Source organism: Microcaecilia unicolor, chromosome 7 (genome assembly GCF_901765095.1).
Source record: "Microcaecilia unicolor chromosome 7, aMicUni1.1, whole genome shotgun sequence".
NCBI classification, from domain to species: Eukaryota; Metazoa; Chordata; class Amphibia; order Gymnophiona; family Siphonopidae; genus Microcaecilia; species Microcaecilia unicolor.
This window is the reverse complement of record NC_044037.1, coordinates 50,449,729-50,462,674: the sequence shown is the minus strand read 5'-3', so window position 1 is coordinate 50,462,674 and position 12,946 is coordinate 50,449,729. Positions and strand designations below refer to the sequence as shown.

Here is a 12,946-nt window from a genome sequence, read left to right as displayed (position 1 = left end):
CACTCGTTAGTCTGGATTGACATGGAGATGCCAAATTTTTACCAACAGGCCCGTAATTGGCGGTTCCCAGGCTATCTTTCACAAAATAAAGAATTCCGAGAATTTCTTAGACAAAAGTGGGAAGATTACCTTCAAAACAATAGAGAGCACATAGGACAACCTGAATTGTTATGGAGCGCTGCTAAGGCTGTTATAAGAGGTGAGATAATCGCTTATGTGCACGCCAAAAATAAAAAACAGACAATCGCCATAGTAAGACTAGAACAAGATCTAAGAAAAGCAAAGGCCCAACATATTAGACAACCATCCGCAGAGACAAGAGAGCAGTTGAAAGCCATTCAAGTAACGCTTAACGCCTTAATACACGAGAGAGGGCAAAAATACCTAGCTTCCCAACAATATAAATTCCGTAGATATGGAAACAGATCAGGGAAAATGTTGGCACAATTATTCACGGCATGGGGCCCTCGCCGTCCAATATTGACACTTAAGGACGAGCGGGGACAAATCCAAAATAAGAGTGAAGAAATAGCCCAGATCCTCACCAGGTTCTTTGCTTCCTTATATACAGCAGGTAGAGATCCAGATGAAGAACAGATTAAAAAATTCCTGGAAGAGGTAGAGATGCCAAAATTGACTGAGGGGGAACAGGAGGAATTGGAAGCACCCTTAGAGGCCAAAGAAATACAGGAGGTAATAAAAACACTGCCCATGGGATCCGCACCTGGACCAGACGGGTTTCCTGCAGAATTTTATAGAGCACTACCCACCTCATTTATCCCGGTGATAAGTGCGTATTATGAACAGGCGATTGATAACGGCCGTCTACCAAAACATGAAAACACAGCATCCATTACACTGATTCAAAAACCCGGGAAACCAGCTGATCAGGCAGATTCTTACAGACCCATCTCCCTGATCAACGTAGACCTAAAGATGTTAGCGAAGATCCTCTCCAACCGACTAGCCAAGATACTACCAAGGGTAATAGGAGAGGAGCAAGTGGGGTTTGTTCGGTCTAGGCAGGCAGCTAGGAATGTTCGCAGACTTCTATTGGCTATGTCCACAGCTCAAATATCGGAAACACCAGCCTCTTTATATGCCTTGGACGCCGAGAAGGCATTTGATCAGGTGGGGTGGAGATATCTGTTCGCAGTCCTGCGATATATGGGAGTCGGGGGTTGGTTTTATAACGCAATAGCCACACTGTATACGGAGCCGAAAGCTTTAGTGTTAGTGAATGGAGTGAGCGCGCAGCTTTTTGAAATTGCCAGAGGCACTAGGCAGGGTTGCCCTATGTCCCCGGCCCTGTTCATATTATCCCTAGAACCCTTACTGAGGGCCTTAAAGAAAACAGACAGCATTCCTGGGGTTGGGGTGGGGAGCACAGTCATCAAGACACTAGCATTTGCGGACGACTTGCTGATTGCAACTACACGTCCAATAGACTCCCAAAAACATATGTTGCAGCTCATACAGGAATTTGGCGAACTCTCGGGATTCACCCTAAACATTAAGAAGTCCCTGGTCATGGAGGTCTACTCTGATAGGGCGCAGCCGGGAGTGGACGGACCTCTAACAAGGGCAGATGACAAGATAAGATACCTGGGCACCATCATTCCGAAGAACTTAGTGCGACTGTATCAGGAAAATGTGGAACCATTGTTTGAGATAACCCGCACCAGATTGCGGCTCTGGGAGAACCTTCCATTATCTTTAATGGGCCGAATAGCAGCTTATAACATGCTGATTGCACCCAAATGGATGTACGCGTTTCAGACCCTACCACTTTTTCTCAAACAGTCAGATGAAAAACGTCTAAATAAACTTATACAAAGATTCCTGTGGAGAGGGCGCAAAGCCAGACTTTCAGTTGCAATATTGCAAATTCCACGAGAATTTGGTGGCCTGGGTCTACTAAGTATAAGATGCCTCACTGTGGCCAGTGGCATGCGCCATATCTCGGATTGGTATAGAGCAACCTCAGAATTTTCGGACACTCCGTTGGAGACGACCCTAACACAAGGAATACACTTCAGCTACCTGCTGCACGTGGGAGGAGGACCCGTTCCCCGGGTCTTGCAACAATCACATATATTACCAGTGGCGAGAGCAGTGTGGAGATGGGTGTGCAGATATCACCACTTCAAAAGTAGGGTCAGCCCTTTTCTGGCTATTTGTGATAATCCGGCATTTCCGCCAGGCACTATTCATGGAGCCTTTCGCAGGTGGAAGGGTAAAGGCTTAGTGTACCTATATCAAGCTTTAACTGCAGACGGGCAACCGAGGTCATTTGAAGACTTGCAGGCACAATTTTCCCTCCAATCGATGGATCGTTTCCACTACTGGCAACTGAGACATTACATCAAAAGTCTACCATGGGAATGTCTTACGGAGGACGTGCAGGAGGAATTATCGTCAGCCTATTCCCTACAATCCCAGGAAAGAGTATCCCTGACAATGCACCATCGACACCTCAGAGATATGGTGGTGGAGCCTGATTATGAGACTTTATCAAAAAAATGGAACAAAGAATTGGACACAAACCTGACATCAAGAGCCATACAGGAATTTATATGTAAGATACACAATTCATCCAAGATGGTCACTTACAGTGAAATGGAATACAGAATAGTAATGAGAACACACATCCCCCCAAGACGGGCGTTCCATATGGGAATCTCCCCAGATGGCGCTTGCCCCAAATGTGGAGCAGAGGGAGCGACACTCGGACACATGTTTTGGGTATGCCCTGATGTCCAAAGATTCTGGAACTCCCTCATACAATCGACATCAAAGATGTGGGGGGCAACCTGGAAGAGTGGACCCCAGACTTTGTTTGGGCGACAGAGATTGGTGTGTCCTGTCCCTAGGGGCTTCAAGAGTTTTACTCATAGGGCCACACTGGTGGGGAAAAAACTGATTCTCACTGAATGGATTACAAATAAAGAGCCAACATTACAGCAGTGGCGTTGCCTGATGATAGAATATATGAGATTTGAAAAGAAAATGGCAGACGGTGCAGGAGACCGGAAATTTACGGAGAAAGACTTTCATAGAATCTGGACACCATTCTGGCAGACTATTCCCTCAAAGGGCAGAGGACGCATCCTGAATATGTAAACTAGATGTTTGGACATGAGAGAGGAATTCCCTGAGAGTTTTCCCTGGGCGGGGGTGGGTAGGGAGGGAGATAGAAGAGGGAGGGGGGGAGGGATAGGGAGGGGGGATTTCTAGATTAGCAGAAAGGACAGCAACCTGCCAAGATGCATGTAACTTATGGCAAGATAAGGAATGGACTATAGTAATGTTAATAATGTTTTCATCTAACTAATTTTCTCGTGTTCTAGGTAGTGGTAGGTGAGTTTCTCAACTAGATTAAGAAGTTTAGGGGCAATGTATTTTTGTTCTGACTATTGAAACCTAATAAACAAATTGAAAAATAAAAATAAATCTGTGGATGAGTAATACGTCATCAACAATCTCAGGATTCAGTCTAGTTTTCTTGTCTTCCACAGTCCTTTCTGCAACAGAAATTGTCCTCCCGGAAGAAGTGGTGGTAAAAGCAGTGGTGTAGCTAAATGGGGCTATGGAGGCCACCAGCACCGCCTCCCACCACCAGCTCTGGCACAGACCGTATAAGTCTGCCCAGCACTATCCCCGCCTCCCATCACCGGCTCTGGCACAGACCGTATAAGTCTTCCTAGCACTATCCCCGCCTCCCACTACCGGCTCTGCCACCCAATCTCGGCTAAGCTCCTGAGGATCCCTTCCTTCTGAACAGGATTCCTTTACGTTTGTCCCACGCATGTTTGAATTCCGTTACCATTTTCATCTCCACCACCTCCTGCGGGAGGGCATTCCAAGCATCCACCACTCTCTCTGTGAAAAAATACTTCCTGACATTTTTCTTGAGTCTGCCCCCCTTCAAACTCATTTCATTTTTTCTATTTGCAAGTTTTTTTTTTGGGGGGGGGGGGGGAGGGGAGCCATTAAGCATTTCCGCAAACAGCATGGAATGCTGTAAGACAGTGGTATTTGCATTTTATCAGGTCTTAAAAAACACACGCCTCTAATTCTACAAACCTGTGCACACATTGTTACGCTTACCCCTGGCCAACTGCAGGAATTAAAATGATCTATTTTCCTGTGGAACATGAATAATGAAATGGTACATTAATTTTTGTTCTCAATCATATTTTAATGTAGAGAGCCCTCTGGGGACACAAATAGCACCTGCATATAATATAGAAATGAGTAGTAGTAGTAGTAGTAGTAGTAGTAATAGTAATATCTGCTACAGGTAAGTATCTTCACTTTCTCCAAGGACAAGTAGGCCATATTCTCACATGTGGGAATCCCTAGCTACCAGGCTCACTGAGAAAACAACCACCACAGGTCAACTGGGTCTCGCAACAGTGAGGAAAAAATAGTAATTTACCTGAAACTATATGCAACTAGATGAGAGTGCAGCCTGGAATTGAACAAAACAGGCCTAGGGGGTTGAAGTTGGATTCTAGAACACAAACAAATTCTGCAGAACTGTTCCTCCAAACCAACTATCATGTCAAGTATTCTGCTCAAGGCAAGTGGGCTACCGACACATTAGCTCTGGCATCATGAGCCTTGACATGACCCTCAAGAGCCAGCCCAGCACAGGCATAAGTGAATGAAATGCAATCTGCCAGCCGACTGGAGATTGTACGTTTCCCGATGGCAACTCCCATCCTGTTGGTATAAAAAAAAAAAGCTGGGTGGACTGTCTAAATGGCCTAGTCCGCTTCAAATAAAAGGGCAATGCTCACTTGCAGTCCAAGGTGAGAAGTGTGCTTTCGCCAAGATGGGCATGTGGTTTGGGAAAGAATGATTGACTGGTTCAGATGGAACTCCAACACAACCTTAGGCAGGAACTTTGGGTGCAAACAGTGGGGATGCTGCACGTGCTCTAAAAGCTCTAGTAGCCCACATGTGAGAATATGGCCTGCTTGTCCTCAGAGACAATAGAAAATAAGGCAATTCATTTTTTTTTTACTAGCTTTCAATGGCCAAAATCTCCTCTCTCAGGTTGGGACAGTATACTGCTGTTATAGTATAGTGCCTTAACCTGAGAAGGAAGGCTTTGGCCTCCAAAAGCTAGTCAAAACATTTAGTCTAATAAAAAAAGATATTTAAACAAAGATATCACCTCATTTTCCATTTTTTCTTTTATTAATCTTTAAAACAGACTAACAAGTACTACATTACTTCATCCTAAGTTAAAAATAAAGGGCCTGATATTCAAAAGGGTTTAACTTGGCAGGTTAAACTATGCTGAGCACGCCAGCCACCGATATGCAATGGAACTTAACCGGACAATACAGCAGAATATCAACTCTAACCATTCATTTAAAAAAAAAAACCCACCAAGGAGTGGAGGGCAATCATGGGGTGGAGTCAAGGAGGAACCAAAATTTATGTGATCATAGACCATATCCAGTACTGGTGCCCAAATAGTGAAGAGGCAAGACAAGACCACAAAAAGGGCTGTCCTATCTTTAATCGCTTAGCTATGTGGGTGCCAACACTGAATATTGGCTGACACTCGCATAACTTCCAGGTTGCAGCCACTGGGTCACTGATCCAATCCTTTACTCTAATCCCTCAACCCCTCCCCCCCAGGTCCTATCCTCCCTCCTACACAGGCCCTACCAATGCTCCCCCTATCCTTCCCATCCTAACCCAACCCACAACCCCGAGATCCCTTATACATCCCTGGTGACCTAAAGGGAGAGGACAAAAGCGATACCCTGCTCCCACCCTATATGGTTCCAAATGCAAAATGGCACCCACTGATCCCTAGTGGTAGTCACGTGGTATTACAGCTACTACTACTACTACTTATCACCTCTATAGCACCACAAGGCATACGCAGCGCTGTGCATTAAACACGAAAAGACAGTCCCTGTTCAATGAGCTCACAATCTAAATAAGACAGGTAAACAGACAGAACAACTAAGAGGTAAGGGAATTAAAGAGGTGGGGTACAGGGCAAGTGAGTAGAGGTTAGGAGTCAAAAGCAGTGTCAAAGAGGTGGGCTTTTAGCTTGGACTTGAAAACGACCAACGATGGAGCTAGACGAACAGGCTCGGGAAGTTTATTCCAGGCGTGAGGTGCAGCAAGATAAAAGGAACGGAATTGCATCCCAGCTGCATATTGACCAGGAATGGCATAAGTGCCAGTGGCTAGCATATGCCTGGATGTACAAGGATATTCAATGGCAGTGCACTGACATGGAGCAGCATTGAATATTCAGGTCTAAATTCTTTACATGCTAACTGCTGCTGGCTAAAATGTTGACCGTCAAATGAATAATGACTAGAAAATTCTCTCTCTCTATCTTTGCAAGCTGACCATTTAATTTTTCTAATTTGGTTAGTCCCAGTCTCTGGTTACTGCTTTCCTGGCTTCTCATTTTAAGTTTTTTGCTAGAGTTTCCTGTCCATTTCATTTTTCTCTCTCCTCTCCTTTACATCCAGCTCCAACACTGATCTGTTCCTTTCAGCTTTCTTCCATTTTTTTCTGTCCCTCATATTTCATTCATTCCTATTATTCAGTGCTCAATCCCCCCCCCCCCACATATGCAGAATTACCCCATCTCTCTCTCCCCCCCCCCCTTCCATTCAGCATTTCCCATCTCTGTTCCCTTCCAATCCAGCACTGCCTCATCTCTCTCTCTCCCAGGCAGTATATACTGCCCCATCTCTCACCCCGCTCTCCTACTATTTAGCAGTGTGCCATCTCTATTTCTCACCAACCCTACCCATCACCATACAGCATCTTTTGCTCCCTCCCTCCCTCCCTCTACCACCTCTACGGAGCCAATGGTAGTAAATAAATAGCAAAAACATGTGGTACCATGGTTCTCTATACACCACTGCTTCCTCTGCTGGTTCCACCCCTCTGATACAAACTTCCTCTTCTGAAAGGAGAAAAACTGATAAAACCAAAACTGGTGTGCAGAAAGCTGTGGTCCCCCATGTCTTTGCTATTTATTTACTACCCGCTGTCCCAGAAAGACAGCAGGACCAGCAGGCAGAGGTGGTCATGGCTGGAGCTGGGGAGGTTTAGCCTCCCCAAGCCTGTACAGGGGGCACCAATGCCCATACCACTTTGGTCATCCTCCACCAGGGTCTGGAATTTCAGCAGACTTAAGCAAACTGTTCAAAGCTCCATCTGATTGGTCCACGGAGGAGGCGCAGTGGCCGATCAAAGACCCTGAGCCATGTGGTAAAGGCAATGAGCCTCCCACCCCATCAGATTCACACCCGTCATGACTACTGCTGACAGTGGAGTCGCCAGTGGAAGTCCAGCATGCAAAGATGAATCCCAGAGCAACAAATCCATGCTGCGGTGCACTGCTAAGGTCAAGTGATGAGAAAGATCGTAATTTTGTGACACGGCGGACAAGAGGAACCGCTGCAAAGGGCAAGTGCGCCCGGGACAACACTACTACTTCTAAAGTCACCGCTATCGACCTGAGAACCTGTACGTAATTCCAAACCAGAGGAGAGGGGAAGCAAAGGAAGAGGCAAACCTGAGTCTTCAACTTGATCTGCTGCTTCTCTGGCAAGAAAGCCTTGCAGAGCGTCATGTCAAGCCGAACTCCCAGCTCTAGCACCTGAATAGTTACCGAATGACTTCTGGGGAGGTTGATGGCCCACCCCAATGACTGCAACAGAGAGATGACACAAATAGTGGCCTGGCTGCTCTCTTGAGCTGATGAGGCCCAGATCAAGCCAGTCATTCAGACAGGAATGGGCCTGAATTCCCTGTTGACACAGAAAGGCAGCCACCAGGACCATGTCATTGGAGAATGTCCAAGCTGCCGTGGCAAGACCAAAAGGCATTGCTTGAAACTGAAAATGCTGTCTGAGCACGACAAAGAGAAGAAACTTCTGATAAGGAGGCCAAATGGGAATGTGTAAGTAAGGCTCCATGAGGTCCAACGCCATGAGAAACTTGCCGGGCTGTACTGCTGCCAGAACCAAGTGCAAAAGCGGTGGACCTTCAGGAACTTGTTGAATCTTGAGATTAAGAACCGGTTGAAATGGGCTCCCTTTCTTTTTGGGAAACACAAAATAAACGGAGTAACGACCTGTCCACCATTCGTTGGGAGGCACCGACACGAACAAGTGATCTAACTGCCGAAACTCGGTCACCTCCAGATATTTGAAGAGGTGGACATCCAAGAGATGCAGGAAATGAAAGTCTCAAGGGTATGTCTCCTCCCGAAATGCAGGCAGAAACAACGGCTGAACACATACTAGGAGGTCAGCGCTTGTCGGCTCCTAACTGCAGTAACGATCACAGGATAGAGCGGATCACTGCCTGCTTGCATGAGTTCCGGCACAGGGATTCCAAGAAAAAAATCTGTGAAAGAAGAGGCAAATTCTAATTTATAACCATTGGTCCATGGTAATGCGGGCCCACTCCTCGATGAGCAGGGACAGCCGCCTCCCAATGAGTTCCAAGGTATGGCTTGGCGCTGCATCAACAGGAAAGGCAAGTATTGGGGGGAGCTCTGGGTACGGTGGCAGATGCCCGCTTGTCAGTTCAAAAGGACCATTTTTACTTTTTTTATTTTTGTTACATTTGTACCCCGCGCTTTCCCACTCATGGCAGGCTCAATGCGGCTTACATATTGTATACAGGTAGTTATTTGTACCTGGGGCAATGGAGGGTTAAGTGATTTGCCCAGAGTCACAAGGAGCTGCCTGTGCCTGAAGTGGGAATCGAACTCAGTTCCTCAGTTCCCCAGGACCAAAGTCCACCACCCTAACCACTAGGCCACTCCACCATCTCCTTGGAAAGTGAGACCGAGAATTAAAACTCTACCTCCTTGGATGATAGCGGTGTGAATCCTTGAGACAGGGACAAGTCTGACCAAAGTGAGAAGAGGGCCTTGCCTTATCCTCAGACAAACAGTGAGACTTCGAATCATCAAGGTCCTTTACCAATTTCTCCAAATCTTTGCCAAACAACTGCTTGCCTTTAAAGGGAGGTTTCACCAGGCGCTGCTTCGATGCATCAGCTGCCCAGTGGTGCAACCACAGCAGCCTGTGAGCTGTCACTGCCAAGGCCATCTCAAAGCAAGTCATACAAAGAATCCACCAGATACACCAAGCTCATCTCTACATCAGGTAATTCAATACCGATGACTCCAATTTTCTACTCTGAACATCTTTTAATGCAATGCCACCTTCCACAAGCAAGGTAGCCTCTTCAGTGACCACTGCTAGCAAGGCATTCACTTTTGTCCATCTCCAATGGTGGCCTCATGCACCAGAAAAGACCGAGGGAGTCCCCTGCTGCTTGCCATCTTAGGGTTTGAGGAGGCTGAAGTGGAATTGTCAGGGAAATCAATATTAATAACTTGTAGAGCCTTAGTGATGAAAGCAGCCAGTTCCTCCTTATAGAAGACCCTCACTGCTGTGGGGTCATTTGCCTCCTCCACTATGAGCTCTCAGTCCTCAAACCCCATCTGACCCTGGGAAGATGCAGAAGGACTCTGAACCCCTTCCTCAGAGATACCTGGAGAAAGTGGAGTCACGGACCTCCACTCTGAAATGGAGCCGCAACAGCGTCTCTTCAGGACAGAATCCACAGATATCAGAACCGCCTGAAATAATGCTGAGTGCTCCAAACCGGGACACAAAAGAGAACTACTTGATCCCTGTCCTGACTTCTTCAATAAGAAGGTGCTGTAAAGCAAGACCCCACACCAACCGCCAAGGCAACAGAATGCACCATCAACTATTCAGCAGGAAGATCAGAGGCCTGAAGCGTCGGCAGCACGGACCCAGATTCAAACTGCAAAATGGCCACTGGAATGGAGCAACACGCATCAGAGGACTCATTGCGAGCTTCTCCCATGTGGGAAATAACCCTCACTTTGGCCCCCAGCCCCCTCTGTGGTCAGAAAGCTGGCATAGCCTCTCGCACACTGGCCCGACACTGCTCTCCGCTTCCCTCAGCAATTCCACTGCCATTTCTCTTCACAGGATTGTTTTTTAAGAAATTAGTGTGAAGCACAGCACCACCCCGAAGCACAGGGGAAAATAAAGGCACACTCACCAGGAAACTCCACTGTCGAGTTTCTTCCTAATGACACCAGAAGCTGCTGCAAGTGTCTTCAACACCACTCTCTAAATGAGCCCAAGTCTGGAAACCAGAACCCCTTCTGCATTGTAGAGAATGACATGGTTTGTCCCCATCCCTGCCCCCACCCCATCCCTGTGGGCTCTGTCCTCATCAGCAGAAGACTCGAACACTTATGATTTTATATTTAAATCTTTGTATTAAAGTATAAAAAAGAACAATATACTGTGCAACTGTTATGTATAAATTACAAATAGAAAACAATAAGATTGAGCAGCTGTAATAACCCTCCCACCACCACCACCACCATCACCACCCTCTACCCTTCCAACCCCAACAACGGCTGATTTCTACTACCCCAAGGAATCCTAATCCACCCTGTTAAAATGTCCAGGGGTACAAAATACAACCTGTTCTGTATGCCCTAGAGGGGAGAAATATGCCCTATGAAGCACTGTTATGATTTTTGTCCCTGTCCCCACAAGCTCTGTCCCCATCCCCGCAGGTCCTCGTCCTTGTGTCATTCTCTAGTGTTAAATCAGCACTGCAGCCAGAGACTGATAGCCCTAACAAACAGCCTTTTTCCAATTGCTGTTTTTTTTTTTAATTATTCTGTGGGGAAGGAGAAGGAAGGAAGGGCTAGAGAGAAACACAGGGTTGGGGAGGGACCCGGGGTGACCAGGTGTAACTTCCCCAAAGGCAGGGCCGCTCAGCTGCTCACCCCACAACTTACACTGAACTGAAACAGAACAGCAGCCAGCATCAGTGGAAGGCAGAAGCATGGAAGAGACCTTCCATCCTCATGCTGGAGATAGAGAATACTAACTGGCCAGGAAGCATTCCGTCCCATAAGACACTTCAGTTCAGCACACTATCTCCACCTGCTGGTAGATGGTCACAACCCACTAGTCTCAGGATTCATCTGCTGCTGGCTCTAAGGAACTCCCTGATTGCTAATGCTAAGTGAGGGAATAAGTTGGTAAAGTTAGAGCCATGGCCCCTTATGGCCCTCTCTGTTCTGCTGATCACTGATAGGGAGTATATTAAAAAGTTCTTAAGTGCTATTATAAATTGTCCTCCTAAACCTTGAAAAAAGAAATTTTTCTTTTTTGCTACGGGTACTTAAAATATGTGCTTTAGCCTGGATAATTCTTTGTTAATTTTTTCATTGTAATCATTTACATATCTTCCCAGATACTCATAAAATCACTGCAGATCTTTTGCTAATTTGCTTTCTATAGCTACTACATAAGCTACACAATCATCTGCTTGACAACTACTGGTCTATAATAAATATTTACCAGAAAACAAAATTCATGCATAAAAAAACTTAGTGCAATTGCGGCATCACTGTGGATATATTCCATTTAATCAACAAATGCAGTTAATCTTGATAAAACCATATTTTCAACATATCATTTACATTAAACTGTACCTGTTGTACACCGCCTCGGATGAATCTCTTCATAATAATAAATCCCAATAAATAAACAAAATCTTTTATACAGTGCAAAACATAGGCCAATGATCAGTTTGCTCATGCTTGAATCTAAGAAAAAGTGAAAATAAATTCACATTATTCTTAAATACTAACCTGTGCTGGAGGTATCTGCATTGGATTATTATCCAAAATAATTACTTGAAGGTGACGTAGCTTTCTGTAACAGACTGGAATCTCAGTAATTTTATTACATGAAAAATCCAATTTTATCAATGGCAGTGACGCTAATTCTGTTAAATAAAACAAAATGAGAGGTGTTTTTTTTTTACAACATTTGAAAGTTTATTTAGAATGGTTTAAAAAAAAAGACATCTTACCCTCTGGCAACATCTGGAGATGATTTCTTCTTATATTTAATTCCCTAAGCAAATTCAGTTTTCCTATCTGATGGGGAAGGACCTGAAGTTCATTGCAACTAACATCCTAAGTAAAATAAAAGGAGTGAAAAAGTTTAACAAAAGCTTTGCTTGAAATCCTTTTCCCTTCTAAAACAAAATTCAAATACTAGTGCACATCACCAATGTTTAAACGGGGTATTTTCATAGGAAAGAAGGAGAGAAGGAGTAGAGATAAAGAGCATGGAAGAGAATAAAGAAGACTACAACTAAATCAGGAAAAGTAGGGAGGGACAGAGAGTGAGCTACATTACAGAACGTGCACACTCATCAGGGAAGAAATGAACTTATCTGTACACCCACTACCACCCCACCTCCAACAACACCAAAACACCAAAAAACTATTTGGTTAGGATGGAGGTAGAAAAGGCCGGAGTACATGGTAAGTCTATTTCATTCCTAGATTAAACCTGCAGGAATTTTTCAAACTTTATCTACATACTAGATAAACCAATAGATCTGGTAGGGGTAGGTGGCATACTAGAATAGGAGTCAACAGTGCAGGAACTGATGCTAAATGAAATTTCCATTCTATTACTATTCTACGTAACTGTGGTATATAGCACAGCACGTCATAGGGCTGATTCAGTGTAGCTTCTAAATGTCATGTCCTAAATGTCAACAAAATTGATACCCATTTGTTTTCTCTGTAGTGTTTTCTGAAGATACTTTACAACTGGAAACTACATTTCTATCCTGCATCTCTCTTTCACAAACATAAAAGCCTTTTCCACACACAAAATAGAAATTGCTCTGAGTGTGCTCAGAACAATCTCTATGGATGTCCTTGCTTGACTCAATACAAGCGATAACCTCCATTAGCTGGTACAAACATTATTAGTTCAACAGAAGAACAACATCTGCCTAGATTTCCTAGACAGTATTGGTTAGGACTGTCTTTCTAGGTAATAAT

At 45.0% G+C, this 12,946-nt stretch overlaps 1 protein-coding gene across 4 annotated transcripts in view; it reads right to left on the bottom strand.

Annotated features, from left to right (window-relative positions):
• The window catches only part of LRCH2 (leucine rich repeats and calponin homology domain containing 2), a 263,804-nt gene that overhangs the window by 160,275 nt on the left and 90,583 nt on the right, over window positions 1-12,946 (bottom strand). For all 4 annotated transcript variants that reach the window (XM_030209796.1, XM_030209797.1, XM_030209798.1 and 1 more), the window contains exons 4-5: window positions 11,956-12,061; window positions 11,732-11,868 (exon numbers count right to left, since the gene is read on the bottom strand). In XM_030209796.1, the coding sequence (XP_030065656.1) occupies window positions 11,732-11,868; window positions 11,956-12,061 (243 nt within the window). The remainder of the gene's footprint in view (window positions 1-11,731; window positions 11,869-11,955; window positions 12,062-12,946) is intronic.